Source organism: Phasianus colchicus, chromosome 16, assembly GCF_987193195.1.
Source record: "Phasianus colchicus chromosome 16, bPhaCol1.hap1.1, whole genome shotgun sequence".
Lineage (NCBI taxonomy): Eukaryota > Metazoa > Chordata > Aves > Galliformes > Phasianidae > Phasianus > Phasianus colchicus.
In genome coordinates this window covers 4676302-4693348 of record NC_143451.1, presented here as the reverse complement: position 1 = coordinate 4693348, position 17047 = coordinate 4676302, and the positions used below count along the sequence as shown (strand labels likewise).

General features: G+C 42.6%; 1 protein-coding gene across 2 annotated transcripts in view; it reads left to right on the top strand.

Moving 5' to 3' along the window:
- GSG1L (GSG1 like) overlaps nucleotides 1–17047 on the top strand; it is an 84300-nt gene that overhangs the window by 7142 nt on the left and 60111 nt on the right. Inside the window, exons 4-7 of one of the 2 annotated variants that reach the window (XM_090151860.1) lie at nucleotides 1669–1793; nucleotides 3090–3240; nucleotides 3678–3823; nucleotides 4484–4633. In XM_090151860.1, coding sequence (XP_090007986.1) covers nucleotides 1669–1793; nucleotides 3090–3240; nucleotides 3678–3823; nucleotides 4484–4609 — 548 coding nt within the window. In that variant the 3' untranslated portion in view covers nucleotides 4610–4633. Of the gene's footprint in view, nucleotides 1–1668; nucleotides 1794–3089; nucleotides 3241–3677; nucleotides 3824–4483; nucleotides 4634–17047 lie in introns of those variants that run through there. The other variant, XM_090151858.1, reaches the window with a different exon arrangement.

Below are 17047 nucleotides of genomic sequence, written 5' to 3'. Positions count from 1 at the left end.
CTCATTTTCAGCCAGAGCCCATCTATGTGGTCAGAGCTATCTCTGAACTCAGGAAGGAAAGATCCCACGCACTGCTGTGACCAATCTGACCATGTTCAGTTGGTGGTAGCTCTTCTCAGTACCCAGAAGTCACCTCACAGAGCAAGTACACTTTGCCTTTACATTTAAATGAGTCCATTGAGGGAACTCACCTGCCCTTTCACATTCACGGTAAAGAATAAAGATAGCCTGCATCAAGATCTATTTGCAAGACCTCTAGAGTGACCTCCTGGAATCCCATTCACACCTTTTCTAAGTGATAAGGCATCGCAGAGGCTTCACAGTACTGTAAAGTATTTGACAGCTTGGTCTTGTGTCTTAGAGACCTCTGGGCAACCCTCTCACTAAGCTGTGGAACTAACAATGTAGTTGATTTCAGTTCTTCATCTGTCATAGTTCCGATAGTTAGTTGGTATCCAGTTCCCCAGCACAAGAGATAAATGTTAAACACTCATGTCTGGTTAGTATTTGTGTCTTACAATATTCATCTGTTAATCCCCAGTATTATTTTTAACCTCTGAATGGTGTTAGTTTTGTTTTTTTTTTTTTCTCGTTACATCATCATGTTAAGCATACTATCAGCTTTCAATTTAAAAGTACGAAGTAGTTTTCTAAGCCTCACTTTTGTGGCATATTCATCATAAACATACTTTGATTTCATATTTTCATATTGTTCAGTATCAATAGCAATTCACTTTGTGCAAGAGCAAATTCTATTAAGAACATCTCTTCTGTATGTTCTGTATGCTCTGCTTCCTTTCTTGAAAGCAAGAGGGCTGAAACCAATTTCAGCTACAAGAGAGTGGTAAGGAATGGCATTGGTAAGTAGTGCAAATATGATCTTTGTATTCCCTTGATTCCAAATTCATGAATGTACAGTGCATAGTTTCATCCATGCTTGATTGATTCTGATTGTTCCTCACAGCAGAGTCCCAGACCAAACCAAGCTTTGAATATGAAAGTAAGCATTAAGCATATCACCAACAGATTTACTTGCATACTAGCTACAAAAACATGTCACAGCAGGCAGCAGGTCATCAGCACACCCAAGTCATTCTAAAAGCATACAGATACTGAAACATAATGAAGATTCATGTGAAGAGACTGAATTATCCTAGGGCTTTATTTGCTTTCTCTTCCACCTTTGAATAACTGCCAAAATTCACATGAAGAGCAGTGGTTTCACAGCTCCTGTTCTGTGTGCTAGCACTAAGCTAATGCCCAAAAGCAGAACTGGCCTGGTGTGGTGTCAAAACTTCTGGTTGCCCAGCTGGTTCTGCTGCTGATCACATGGGACCCTCAGGCCAGATGCTTCATCCACTGGAGAAAATTCAAAACCTTTCAAGTCCGTGCTAGTCAGCTATTGCCAAATTCCCATTCAGAATGCCAGTCACAGACCTCCTCCTGCTCAAAATCTGCTGCAAAATCCAGACAAGCTGGGAAGCAGGGCAGAGAGGTTTCTCCTCCATCGAAGAAACCAGCTATTATTCCAGATAATTGTTAGTGTGCTCATCATGGCAGCTGGAGGACAGCCATAGCAGGAGCCTCTCGTTTTCCTAGCTGGGCCCAGACAGACTTTTTTGAAGATTTGCTTCTGATGTGATAACAGTGCTCTCTCTCCTTTGGCAGCTTTTCTGACCCCACCTCTGATGAAGGCCATAGCAGATGGGTATCATTTACTAGTGGAGCTAGAAGACATGGGACCTGCCTTTCAGTTCTTTGTTCTCTACTGGGAGAAGGGCCAGGAGAGCAAGGTGAGTTTACCCTTGGATTTTGGCACGGAAAGGGAACCCATGTGTCTTAGAGCAAAAGCATAGAAACACTTCCCAGGCACTGTTTTTCAAGTTCAAACTGCCGCTGCAAGGCTGGAGCACCTGTCTGGTGTCAGCGTGTGCCACGCTCCTCTGCACTGCAGGCTGGTGCTTTACTACTCCACAGCCATTAGCTTAATGGGCTTCTGAAATTGATTTCCTTCCTTTTTGGAAATCCAAGTAAATGAGATGAACCTAGTCCATAGGTTAGAAAGAATCCTATAAGCTTGTGTCTGATTTCCTTTCACAAATGAAATGCTAACTCTTTGATATAAAAGATCTTAATGACCTAAACATTAATTCCAAACTTCATAATAGTTTCTGAACTGTCACAAACACCAGGTTTACTCGTCAGTACACATCCAGATCTCCAGCAGGATTCTGTTCACTTTTTACTAGTTGTCACATTGGACATCTTATTTCACAAGATATCACAAACCGCAGGCAGTCATTGACCTGATTTGTTTCCCTGAAATCTTTTCAAACCATCAGCTCTCAAGGTCACATATTCATGAAGTACATTGATAGAGAGGACTGGCCCTGCCAGAAAAGCCCTGCTGGCTTTTTGGAGATATCCATATGTGTGTGATGGTGGAGGCTCATCAGGCCTACTGTGAGCTAAGGCTTTGCCTCTGCAATACAGCAAGATTTATGAACAACTAATTGTTCTCTCTCCTCTCATGTCTTGGCAGATTGGGAATAGCAACTTCATCTTGCTACCAGCGAACAGAGTCCTATTTATTAAAATAAATAAAAAAAAAAAAGAGAGATTGGTTCATCTGCTATTTGAAACGTGCAGAATTGTGACAGTTGCACACTCCAAGTTCATTTGCTCCTTACTAGCCCAGTCTCTCTCTGTACTTCAGAGCACAGCACAGCTCTTGCACCCCTATCACATACTAGAACGAGCAGGATATTGGCATCCCCAGAATAACTCAGACCCCACATCAAACGGAGAGATTAGGTCATGGGCTAGTATTGTAGCTGAACGCCATCAATAAGCTCATGGCTCTTTCTTTGCATCCCCTCCTATTTTTCCTGGCATGTATGATCTGCACTCCACTGTGCTCCTTTTTATTGTCTCTTCCTATTCACACAGTCCTCTCTGACACCACCTGCTCCTGTTATTCTCCTCTCTTCTCCCCCAGCAAAGTCTGGGCTAGCATCACATTAGAACTCCTGCTCTCATTTAGGTCCTTGTCCAACATTCTGGTGTTCTCTTTCCCGGGCCTATGGCAGATGCAACAGAAGATGGTGAAGGAGATCAGCTCCACAGTTCATCTGGCTACCATGGAGGCAGCAGCTGAATACTGCGTAAAAGCCCAGACATATGTTGAGACAATCAACAGAAGCAGTAGCTTCAGCCAACCACAGTGTGTGAGGGCACAAGGTAACAGCCAGCCTTTCTGCATCTTCCAGTCCTGTAGTCAAGCCCCATAGGATACCCCAGCAGCACTTCTTTGGTTTGCAGCCAGCATTTCAAGGTCAAGCTGGACTAGGCTCTGAACAACCTGACAAGCTGCAGATGTCCCTATTCATTGCAGAGGAGTTGGACTAGATGACATTTAAGCTTCCAACTCAAACAATTGCACAATTCTGTGATCTAAGATTTCCTGTCTTGTTTGTAAATGTGCCACCCATGTGTTCTCCAAGGAAAATCTAGAGTGCAGCCCCCTGCAGTGGCATAGGTGTCCCTTTCTGGAGTGTGGTGACAAAAAAATCTCACCAGAGCAGATTGGAAGGGCAGCCACAGAGGGCTGAGTCTGATTACACTGAGTAACTCATGTTCTCACGAGCTAAGAAATTTGTTGCTTCACTTGTTTTTAGGCAGCAGATCCATGTGGCCAATCAATGTCCTTATGTCCTTTGCTGGCTTTGCTGTTGCTACCTTGACTCTGCCTTTCCTTGTCTGGAAAACAAGAAAAACCTTCCAGGATTTCTGCTGCCCCACTGCTGTCCTGCCAGACACACTGGTAACATTTTCACTTTGTTTTTAGGGTGCTGGATATTCACTGAATCATGGCACAAGCAGAAAAAGCAGACAAATACATAGGAAGACTTGCTTATTGCACTGTAATGGAAGAGCTAGTATTTAGGGAAAAGAGCAAGCAAATCTTTCAACACAGCTCCATAAACCGGCAGCAAAGAGTTCATGTGAGCAGACAGCTGAACTGGAGGATCAGGCAGCCCACATGGGGTAGCTGCATGGCTGCCATTGCCTTCTGCCTAGAGCACTGAACAGGGACAGTGCTCCTGCTGCTTGTGGGAAAGCAGCTTGGGAAGCATGAGCTGACCAGCTGCTCCTCAAACAAAACAGCTGTGTCACTGGCAACACAGCTCCGTGTCCTCTGGCACCAGCAATGAGCTCTGAATTCCTTGGTGAGGAGCAACCAGTAATTAAAACACCCTCTTCTCTTCCTCATGCAGGAGGAGTATATTTAAGTCAGTAACTTTAATGTGTTGTCTGTCTTAAGTGAGAATGTAAGGCAGCACATTTTGTGGTCATGGTCTGAGCCCCAGGTCTCTGGCTGGTTGCAGCAGGCAGGATGAGAGGAGGCCTGTGGGGAAAGGCAGAAGTAAGAGGCCAGGCTCATCATTCTGAGAAGGTTTGAATGAATGTATTTGCTTTACAGAAAGTACCAGAGTCCCCCACCCAGCTGATATGGTGCGAGAAGGAAGAAGCTGAGCAATGTGATCTGATGGTGCGCGTGATCCCCTCAGAAGAGGTTCTCTGCCTGTGGATTCAAGAAACACTTTAGAGCATCCTATTAAGAAAACAAAACTTCTACAGACCAGACAGAATGTGCTTCAGTGTCTTCAGAGTGCCAACAAGAACTCTGTTCTTTGTGCCAAATCTGCTGCAAGGAAGTGTTCTGTATGAATACATGGCCAGCTCTCATCCTCTTCTTAACTTCATCCATTCACAGAAAAGCTGGAAAGGACCACAGGTGACAACTGCCAGTTTCTATACTTCTTCATATCCATACCTATGAGCAGACATGGGTTAACTTGATTTCCTTCATGATCAGATTGATAGTCCCAAAGCAAAGCCTACACTTGAGCCACCAGCATTTCACCAGAACAATGTATGTAAAGCTCAAACCCCGAGCCCCAACCCACTTCACTGTCAGTAATTTTGCCTCAGGTGTTTTTTGCTTTTTTTTTTTTTTTTTTTTTTAAAGAAATGAACCTGCCAGTAAGAGTTCCTTGCATGGCTAAAACAGCTGAAATGAACAGAGATAAAATGCTGTCAGGGCAGGCCCCAGATATGAAATAAGAATGCGTTCCATGTGACAGATACCAACAAATGATATCATAGAGGAGAAAGATTGTTAAGGATGAGTTGTTTAAGTGGGAGGTGACTGGAGCTGAAAAAGCAAGAGAAAAGTAGACTCAAGAAAGGGGGGAAAGAAACTGAAGAATAGAAAGATATGCAGATCATGCAGTCATGCACCCCAGGGCCATCTGGGGTGCATGCTGGGCAGCTCCATGGTTCAGCATCACAGCTGAAGCAGGCTGCTGACTGCATCATGCACAGCAAACCTGATTCTGTGGACAGGACGGCTGGAAGAAATGAACAGGAATGTTTATATAGAGGGGAAATATCAGGAAGAATGCATCAAGCACCCCAGCACGACCACATCACAGCCTGTTTCAGACCTGATGGCACTATTTTGTTCCAGATAGCTTATTATCATTTCTGCCTTCAGGAAGGAAATCTAAAAAGAGAAAGTCCTGCTAAACAGAAATAAGATAGAGTTCTTTTGCATATACTGCAGTGATGGCGGTTGCTGCAAGGATAAGTCATTTAACACCTGCTCAGCGGAGACTTATGCTGGGAGGGCACGGGAAGGCTTTGATCTGAGGAGCTGCTTTTAAAACTACCAGCGGAACTAATGAAACACAGCAGAGCTGTGCCTAGACTTCCATTCTTGCAAAGTCAGCCGAAGCCACCAGGTGGCAGCAAAGCACCGCGAGGGTAGCAGAACTGACGGAGCGGAGCTCTGCGCTCTTCTGCCGAGGCAGCCCCTTCCGAACCCCCCGCAGCCCGGCTGGCATCTCGCTCCGAGCAGCACAGGCGCTCGCTTTGTTCCTATCTTACCTGCTTCTGTCTGGACAACGCAAGAATCTAGTCACTAGGAATTAAGTAACCATTAGGATGGCTCTGATGGGTTTGTAACAGAATATAGGGTAAGAAAACCTGTGCGAGCCTGAGCACTGGCACAGCATGGATGCTCGGGTTATCACCAATGAATTGGAAAATGGTGAGTTACAAGCATACATATAATAGCAGCTCCAGACAACTGTTGCAGCAAGTCCCTGCTGCTCGAGCTGAGCTGGGGGCTGCAGCAGGGGACAAGCAGCAGCTGGGTGATGTGGGGAGCTATGGGCAAGGAGGGAAGTCAGCGCATAGATGGTGTGGGCTCTTTGTCAAATGCCTCCTTGAATAGCATTGCCCAGATCTGTCTTACAGTCAGTGACCTTGGTGGTGAAGCTGGTTTAGTGAGCTCCCATGCTTCACATCTGTCCTGATTTTATTTCCATGGGTTTGGATGAGTTCTGTGTTTTAGTTTCTAGTGCGCCCTACAAGGGTGTTCCCATAAAGGAAATTGTCCTGTTGCTTGTCCAGCCCATGGCTATTATCTGAAAAGCCTAACATCCTCTCTCTCTTCTCCTTCCAACACTGTTGCATTACAGCACTATCAGCCAGTGTTTAGGGAAACAGAAAAAAGCAGGAGAAGGCTTTGTTAATTTGAACAGGAATGGCTTCGGAAAATTATTTAAATGCATATTTTCCAGCAGTGTATTAAGCATAGTGAATATGTTTCTTTCTTACTGCAAAAACAGATTTTATGACCTTCCTCACTGCCAATAAAGTGGCTTAACAATTGCACAATAATGCCCAAGCAATTTTAAAAGACACATCTGGGAAGAAAAAAAAAATCTGACAGCAGAGAGACAGGAGGGAATTGTTTACGTGTTGCTGCCATCTTAGCAAGACTGTGCTCCATTTACATCAGGATATTCCTGTTTGTGTCTGTGGAGACGTGAAACCAAATCTGAGATGCTGACCGAAAGAGCCTGGAAAGTTTCCAGCTTCGAAGTACACACTGCATTTTGCTGCGCCTGAAAATTAGGGGATAGAACAATAGCAATTGTTTTGCCATCCCTGCATGTAGAAACAGTGGCACCACGTTAGGGAGCTGCCGTCAGTCACTCCTTCCGTTCATTTCCATGCACTGAAAGAGTTAACAGTGCCTTAGCAGTCATGGCAACGGCTGCCTTTGATAACTGATTTTGCTCCCACGACCATAATGCCACATTTCAAAGACAGGATCAGACAAGTAATCGCAGCAAAAAGCCATGATGAACTTTGTTCATTTCCATTAGGGTGGTGGTAAGTGACTCCATTTCTTTCTAAATACAAATTGCTTTGTTACTTTCCTCATAAAGCGTCACATGGAAATAAAGTACAAACTTGCATCACCTTGTCACTGCATTTGATTCTTAAGCTGCATATAACCTGTGGGATGCAATTCTTCAGTACAACCTTTTCCTGCAGACTTCCCAAGAGCAAAACAGAAGAAATGTCAGTAAGACCTTTTTCCTCAAAGAAAAACCATCCAGTCCGTGGAACACAGATCAGCATCAAGTGTTGATTACATGAACTTTTAAAAGGGTTACACAATATTACTCAATTGACAAGAAGGCGAGAAATTCAATTACCTGTTCCATAAGACTAACTGGCTAGAATATGGTTTAATTTTTCCTCTAAGTATATTTCCTTAGAAGTACATTACTGCTGGCAATTTTTAAGGGCTGCTGACATTAATAAACAACCCAGCATTTCACTCTCCCCTTGAGATCTTTAATTTGATAGACTGTCATTTTCTATTAAAAAAAAAAATCAAAAAGAACCCAAGATCACTGCTTTTTCAGGACTATAAATTGATTTCAGTTTCTTGTGAAGGTGATATACTGCAAATGAAGTGCTACAAAGATCAAAAATATTTAAAAGGTTGCACATAAAGATGTTTGTTATTTAAAGACCTACGTAGAAAAACCTATCGCTATCAGAACACAACTGCAGAAACAGGAAAGAGCTCAGTTCAGACTTGTGGGCTTCTCAATAAACAGAACTATAAAAGTATTCAGAAATCTCTAAATCAAAGTATAAGTGGACTTAAACGATGGCAAGGTTAAGTGAAATTGTCCAAATAAGTACTGCACACGGAGCTCTAATTTGGTTTCTTTCATTATATGGGCTATAAGTCAGCTCGTGGCTTAGAAGTGGCTGTTTCTGAGAGTGCATGCACCTGATTCACTGACCTACACGTACAGCTGAGGACATGCTCCCACAGCACAGACCAGCAGGTAGGCATCCTGCTCATCCCCACAGATGTTGGCCCCAGAGCGAGGTCTGACAGGGAGCTGGAATAAAGTAGAAGAATTAAGAACCTGCTGGCCTGAGCTTTCCTGGTGCACCTGCACTTCACAGTAGTAAAAGCCAACTATGTGCCAACTAGAGAGGTGCTGGGCTCAGGCTAGAGCCTGCTGTGCCTCCCCCTGCTGTACACCCAACTGGTTGGTGCTTCCTTAGTGTGGAGCCAGGAGGAGATTGACAGCTCTCAGCTCTGTGAGGTGGCTGTGAGCAGCAGGGACATCCCCCAGCAAGGCACTGACCTCCCTGAGCTCTGCACAAGAAGAGAGGAATGGATCCAGAGGCTGTGACTGGGACCAGATACATGGAATAATCAATGGCAATGAATGAGGGCTAGGACACAAGCTCAAATATATTTCCCTACAGGAGGGAAAATGGTCATAAGCCTCATCACAGCTCTCACACAGCAGTCTGACCACAGAAAATACAGGTGCATCATATCAGAACTGGCCTTGGTCACAGGCCCACGACCTACTGAATTTCACATGTTCTTAGCCTCCTTTATAAGCAAGCTGAAGTCTTTATTTCATTTGTATCCCTTGGGATACAAGCAGCATTTCGTGTTTGTTTGTTTGTTTTTTTCCCCCCAAGCCACACATCTCTACAATATCCTTTGATTCACTAGAAATCGGAAACAAGAGAACTGCCCTGATTGACCAGTTTGGGATGAACTCACATCATTCACCAGGGGTCAGCCTCAGGTCTGTGACACTGCTACCACCAGCCACCTCTAATTGCATGGCATGGCATTCTAACTGGACAAAAACAGTCTCAACACCCATAGTAGAAATAAAGACGAAAAAAAAAAATCAGATTTTGTTGTGTTGACTTCAAGCAATGGTATCACAGGAAAATTAGACAGTTCACTAAAAACAAAAGGGAAGGGAAAAACAAAAGGAAAATCTTAGCAAGTAGATTGAGGTCTTTTTAAAGACACAGACAGAATTCATTTAAAGAAAATGTATTCTACCTGTCAGAAAAGAAAACCTTAAGAGCAGAGGAAACCTGGTATGGCGAAATAGCAAGGTGAGGGAAAATGACAGAAGCAACAAGGCAACCTTCAGAAACCTGAAGTTATGTCCAAGTGAGGAAAAAAAAAGAGGGATCATAGCTTCATTCTGATTAAAAGTAACCACACAGTAAATCAAGACAAAAAGAATTTGAGATACAACTTCTTAAAAACATCTCAACTAATAATAAATCCTTTTCCAATTACATTAGAAATGGGATGCTTGCCAAGTAGTCTACAGGGCCAACAGATGGTGGTGTTACCACACAGCTCTCAGAGGAGTTAGAACGATAGAATCGTAGACTATCCCAAGTTGGAAGGGACCCATAAAGATCATAGAGTCCAAATCCTGGACCATTCAAAAAAATCAGATCATATGACTGAGAGTGTTGTCTAGATACTTCTTTAATTCTAGCAAACACAGTGCCATGACTCTCTAAGGAGACCATTCCATGCCCAGATCAACCACCCTCACAGTGAAGGACCTTTCTATGATAATAATTGAGAGAGGTCTCACAACAACCTCGGCCAATTCTGAGTACCCTGAAACAAATCCCATCAGGCTTCATGGACTTATACATGTCCAGGTGGAGCAGCAAATCCCACACAAGTTCAAACTGGCTGGGAGTTTACCACAGTCACCACCCTCTAAATCAGGGCACGTGGGGTCCAAGAGCCCATCACTGGTGTTGAAGACAGAAGCAAAAAAGGCATTAAACATCACTGCTTTGTCTATGCCTCTATTTGTAAGGTGACCGTTCTGATCAATAGAAAACATCCTCCCTGGTCCTCCTTCTGTTGAGAACACATTTAATAGCAGACAAAGAAACTGAACCTTTAGCAACTCTGTTTGCTGTGAAGGATTTTATTAAGGTTTCTATGCTGAATCTGTATGCCTGAAAACACAGGATTACCTTTCACAAGTGGGCGTGCTTGGATTGTTTGTTCATTAGGAAGAAAATTAATAAATTACACAATCTGGATAGTATTGAGTCTGGAGTTACAGCATGTGGGTGGGAGATTTGAGTACTAGCTGTGGTGCATGGCTCTTCATGTGATCCCAGGAGAATTTAGGCTGTGACAGAATTCAGAAGGTCTTTAATCCAACCTCCTGCTCATAGCAGGGCCAACTGCTGTCAGCGCAAGCTGCTCAGAGGTTTATTCATTCTGGGCATGGAAATCTCCAGAAATACAGACTGCAAAACCTCTCCCAGCAACACGCTCACCTTCGTGTCCTCTCAGTGGAAAAAAAAGTGACTCCTTAGATCTGGACAGAAACTCCCCATTATTTTGGCCATAATACTGAACTTCCCAAGGCTCAGTAGTTTCACTATAGGATAGCTATATTTAGTTAACTCCACGTTAGCGGGGAGCTTAGGGTTGGATTAGATGACCTCCAGAGATCCATTTCAATTAAAAATATTCTGCAATTCACTTTTGGCAGAGCTAATTTAATGGAATGCTCTTATGTCTATATCAAATTATGCAGTCTGTTTTATGGGAATTATATTAACAAATGGAGAATAATAGACTTCTGCGAAACCTGAACAATACACAGCCTCCTAGTAAAGCACACTGAGGAGAAATGGGGATCTCTTCAAAGATGCACGTGGCCTTAGAGGCCAAGCAGACTGGCAGCCTGTACCCTGCTTCAGGCATTCCAGGAAACAGAATAGAAAGGAATTTTCCTGATACAAAACCTCAATGGAGGAAGAGGTTACCAAGAACTCGTTTGGGATCAGCTGTGAGCCCACAAATTCTACCCCAGGATCCCAAGCTGTACAGACAGTTCTGCTACTGCTGAGCTTTTTCCCCCCCGCAAGCTTCGCTGTATTCAAGTTCCCAGAAGATTTAATACATTTTTCTTTTGAACAATTCCTCTTTCATTTTGCACCCCTGCTGAGGTCAGTGTTCATACAGTCCTGTGAAAGTGGCCTTTGATACAAACCAGCTTAATCTCTATAGTTTTTCCTCATGTTGTGGTCTTCAATCCTACCTCCTGCTTTTTAGATGTATAACCTCTATCTGCTGTGCTTTCATTCTTTTAAATAGCATCCTGTTTGTCCTCCAGGTTGCTCATACATCTCATCCCTCCTGCTGCTGTCCAGACAGGTGGATGGCTAACGTTTTTCCCTCTCTTTGCCAAGTTTGGTCCTGACTCTCTCTCCTGCCACCTGGTACTTCTTTATTGTTAATTTCCACGTTGTTCTCATCATATCACTGAGTTTGATGCTACTTCCAATATATTACCAAACTAAACCATTTTAGCATATGTCTCTCACCATCACTGTATGTTATGTTGGAATAGTCTTACCCAAGCCTTCTCAGCTTCCCATACTCATATAATTTGGCATTTTCATAGCCACTACTGCACAGGCATTTGCTTTCCTTCCAAAGCACTGTGATATATTGTCGTCTGCCAGGCACAAGCTTTCTGTGCATCAGTCTGTTATCCTCCCATTGACCTATTCCCTTCCACTTGGAACAGTTATGCAACTATACAACTGTTCCACAAAGTTCACAATATCTTTTTCTCTCCGTTTTGCATTTACTACCAGTCTCTTAGTTTTTCCTTTTGTTTCTTTGCTTTCCTCCATCTTCCCAGAGGGAAGGACTTCTGCTCAAATTGAGATTTGGCACTGAAACATTTAAAATCTGCTTGCCGTATCAATAAATTTATTATGTCCTACAGCTCCTCTCTCAATGTAAACTGCACGCAGTATTTTGTGAAAATCAGCTTCAGCTTCTACATCCAACCTGACCATCCTGCCTTCCTGTGGCTGCCAAGCTTAGCACTTAGCTTCAGGATAACTACCCAGCTCCCATTTGTCTCTGAACCAGCACGACTACTTGTGATCGTGACCACAGCCTCAGTGCTCTCAACCCATTGGTTTGGAATAGTCCTTCATGTTCCATCAGAATTGTGAGCTAGTAGTGACTTAGTGTTGTATCATATAAAGGATATGCCTAAATCACCTCAAAGTCAAAACAAGAACCTGGTTTTAGTCACAAACACTTCCTGCCATCCATTTTCTTTCCCCTCAAGAGCTCATAGACCTAAGTCGGTTTGCACACCTCCACAGCTTCATTACAGCTGCACATTCATAAGCCCATTTCCCTCATCAACAGAATCAATGAAGTAGCTAAGAAAATGCACATGCTACAGCATAATCCCCTCTTTACAGTGCACAGTGACAAGCAGCAGTTAAGTACTGCTGATATATTTCAGGTACAAATCTTGTTCAAACAAGTTTGCCCTTTTAAAATCTCATTGCCAAATCATATCCTACCATTGGTCCTTAGAAGCACTAAAATTGCTTCTGATAAGTTCTTTGTGATAAAGAGATCAGGCAAAGCATCATCAGAAATATCAATAACCATACATAAGAAAAGTTGACTCACCCAACCAGTGATGAGAGTCTTCCCGGCTGTAGAACAAACCTTCCCAGCAAACAGCCTTCACTCAGAAAACATTCTCCTTTTGGAGGCTAACCCTTAAATGAGCCCAGGGAAGGGTGACCCTTCCCCTCAGGTGGGAAGCACTGGTGAATTGATTACATCTGTGCTCCCTGGGCCAGCCACCCTCTTCACCAGGTGCTCAATCATCAGTTCAGGTCATGACGTAACAGTTCCCCTGCATCTACCAATCACGGTGTTGGGGCATATGGATGAATCCTAGTTATTGCAGTAAAATACAACTACATATGATTAAACAACATTGTTGTTCTTCCCACAAATGCTACCAAATGTACATGCCAGACGGAATCAGAAAGCTACATCATTTAAACTTTCTAGCTTCTGTCCATAAAAATATATTGATAATGAAATAAAAAAATGTACCTCAAACAAGAAAAGGGAAGATGGTTCTTGACAGGAGTTAAAATGCTATTTCAGAGTTTAAGCCAAAATACTTATTTTGAGGAAGAAGTCAAATTCTCATTAAATCCAACTCAGATTTGATTGTCTAGCTACAAGGACTGGCATGCAACATTTATAAGATCTATTCGATTTCAAAAGACTACTGAGCTATTGCACTGTTTATGGAGACAGGCTGAGGGAGCTGGGGGTGTTCATCCTGAAGAGAAGGCTCCAGGGAGACCTCATTGCAGCCTTCCAGTACTTGAAGGGAGCTTACAAGCAGGAGGAGAGAACCAACATTTTACATGGTCTGATGGTGACAGGACAAGGGGGAATTGCTTTAAACTAAAAGAGGGGAGATTTAGATGAGTTGTTAGGAAGAAATTCTCAAGAGAGAAGTGAGGTGCTGAAGCAGGTTACCCAGAGAGGTCATGGATGCCCCATTTCTGGAGGCATTCAAGGCCAGGATGGGTGGGATCTGGAGCAGCCTGGTCTAGTGGCTGGCAACCCTGCCCATGGCAGGGTGTTGGAACCAGATGATTTTTAAGGTCCCCCCCAATCTGAGCCATTCTATGATTCTATGGTAATTAGTGTTTTAGACGCTTCCAAAGACACAGGGGGATATGAACGTATCAACTTTTTATGAATTTGGAAATCAGATGTCTAGGTTTTGAAAGAGCATATTTGTGCAATGGCCCTTTGACGTTTGTCAGCACTGCTACATTTGTTGTGGGATCTTTTGTTTTGGGGCAACTGTTTTGTGAGGCCAAGGAGTCTATGAATATTGGAAGGCTTAAAACTTACCAATAAGGCCTGGATGTGCAAGAATGCTTCTTTAATTTTAGCAGCGAAGAACATGAATTCTGCTTTAAGAGTTCCACTTAAGTGAACTGTAACTTCTTGTAATAAGTTAGCAAGCAAAGTTAGCATTGGAAAAGTTAACAAAATTAGTTAAATGTTTATCTTACCCAACCTAACTGCCAGCATCTTGACTGTGAGGAAACAATACTTCTAATTCAGACACAGAAGAATTTATAATTTAGGGTTGGAAATGGATACCAAAATCTCTTGCAGCAAATTAAAGAAAGATGTAGCTGAGAAGCAAGCATGCTTTATGTTGGAAATATTTCTTCTGAGAATGAAGAAAGGCTTCCTTTTTACCCAGTAAGTCTGAGATCAAAATATCTATAAAGTAATTTAACAAAAAGTGCAACACAAGAAATGGAGGGATATAAAATTACTCAGTGTGATACAGAGCAGGAGTGCATCTTTTCACTGGACTGTTTTGGAGGATTTAACCCTGGTCACATCTCCAACCCAAACCCAGCCACGTCCAGTCCCTTTTTATGAGGCAACTGTTGGCATCAACTTTCAGCTCTACTCTATGCCATAACAAAAGCACTTGGAACGGATAATCACTACAGCTGCATTGACACTGCTCTGTTGTAGCTCTGCTTGTGCCACCTGCAAAACCACAACCTGAGGCTGCCCAGCCTGTTTTCTGCCAAACTGCTCAGTAATGTGAAAGCTGCCTGCTCTGGGGAATACAGAAGCTGCAGCCCTCCTATTTTCCAGCATGCTCCTACGTGGTGGCTGGCTGCCCTGGCTTTGGGACAGATGCTGGTAAACCTGTCCTGTTCAACCAAATGCAGCATGATTTGCATTGCTATGTCATTGTGTGCTGATGTCTTTGTGCATAGTCTACCTCTTCTAAACCTGACACACAAGCAGAGGCACATTATGAAATGGCAAAGTGGATGTGCTACCATGCAAACACATCATCCTCCAATGAAAGAGGATAGAAGGTATCATCTACTCTCTGACATGAAGGAGATGTCTGGGAAAAACCAGATACCAAGACATTCCAGGAGATAATGGTCCTCTTCTCACAGAGGACTCTGTTTTTTCAAGAGAAAGAGTGCCTTTAGATCTAGTTTCAGAGTGGCACCTTGTATCCAAGAAAGGATGAGCTACAGTCAAAACTGGTTAAAACATCCAAACTGGCTACTCTGAAACTGGTACTTAGGTATGTCTTGTCTACCAACCAGTGACACTGGATCAAGGCAATTCTAGTTGGAAAGCAATTAAAAGAAAACCTGTTGATTATGCTGTTTGGTTTTTTATGAGACCTTTCTGTCGAGACTACTGAAGGTCTTTGCTGCCATACTGTCAGAAATGATTTTTACCTGGTCAGATCAGTATAAAGTTCCTGAGCAGCCTTATTGGGCTTGACTCAGAGCCCCAAAGTGCATGAGAGACTCACACTTAGTGAGAAGTCAAAAGTTAAACTGAAGATTAAGATAACACTTTTTGCCACATTAAAAGAGCAGGAAAAAGACGAGTTATGCTGATATCTATGCTAAAGGAAGAAAAGGAGAATTTGACCCAGAGGAAAGGAGATCAGCAACTAGGAGGGGTCCATCCCAAGGTGGAAAGGGGAACTGAGAAGCCCAGTCCAGTGACTGCTGAAAAAGACATTTACAAACACATGGGAAAGCTCAGACAAACGGACTTGTAAGAAATGAGAATTTGATGAAAAGCTATAGCTTTTTTAAACTTTTGATTTAAAAGCAGCATATAATCCCATGCAGCTGACACTGCTGGTCAAATAAACAACTAAACTAAGCACATCAAGCCCGCCTCCTTCATTAGGGGACCCAAAAATCCTCTCATTTTATTGAACGTTTCTTTTGCTTTCAACTAGTGAAAAACATACCCTCACTGAAAGATTTCCTTCAAAAACACTATAATTAATTTAAATTCTCTGCAAAATTCTTTTCGTGCTCAAGAAAATATTAAGCAAGAACAATTTGCACTGATTCTGTAGGAAATAGTAAAGCAATAGGAGGATATCTATAACTCACAAAGGTAGTTTTTTTACATCAGATAAGAGCTATTGCTGCAAAAAGGATTTTTAAAGTTCTTGTAGCCACAATATGAAAACTACTTCTCCATAGCATTCAAACCCTTCTGCTTTACTATGCAAGATAATACCACATAAATACAATTTAATCCAGGCATCTGAACTGCTTTCTGTAACATATGTATGACCTTTCCATTTTTATACACACCAGATCTGATAAACAGAGATTATATAAAGAGGAATCATTTGAGCTTTACCACATGAGTATAGCAGAGATTGTTTTCCCCTTTTTTAGGTGATCCTAACATCCAGTGGAGTCTAACAATTAGTGAGGAACTGACTTCTGACTTCTGTTAGGAAAAAGAAAAATCACGTTAGAAGATGCTCTGACTTTGAGCATGCTTTACTTTGTGCTGAATACTTTAAGTTCTCAAGGCTTTAAAAGCTCTCTATCACAAATCACAAAAGAAACCAAACCTCTTCTTTATTTTGCTTTCCTTTTTTCTTCATACTGCCCCTGTGTTTGTTCTCAACACACCTGTCAGCCCAAAAACAAGAATAAAGATAAGAACAGAAACAGAAATATCTGTTAGGATTAGGAGTAAAAAAACAAAATCTTGAAAGCATTTAGAACAAAGTTACCACAATAAACCAAACTCTTGGATGCCCAGCTCCCTGGGAAAAGGAACAGCGTCCAAAAGTTGATGCTGGGATCAGAAAACACAAGTGATAGAGCAGCAGACAGAGGAGATTGGTGAGAAAAGGACTGTAAAGATGTGTGTTCATACTTGGAAAAGCGTGATGAATCAGTCTTCCACCACCTGGAAGATAATCCTGCAGAGCACTAGTGATGCTATGAAGGTGTGCTGTCAACGTTTCAAGTACACTCTCTATTTCTCTAAGCAGCTGGCATGCCTCAGAACACAGAAACATCTAAATCCATTGCTAAATGAAATGCCCTGCAATATAAAAATAACTGAAGTGATAATCCTGTGGTCATCTAAATAACCATCACTTGTATTTCT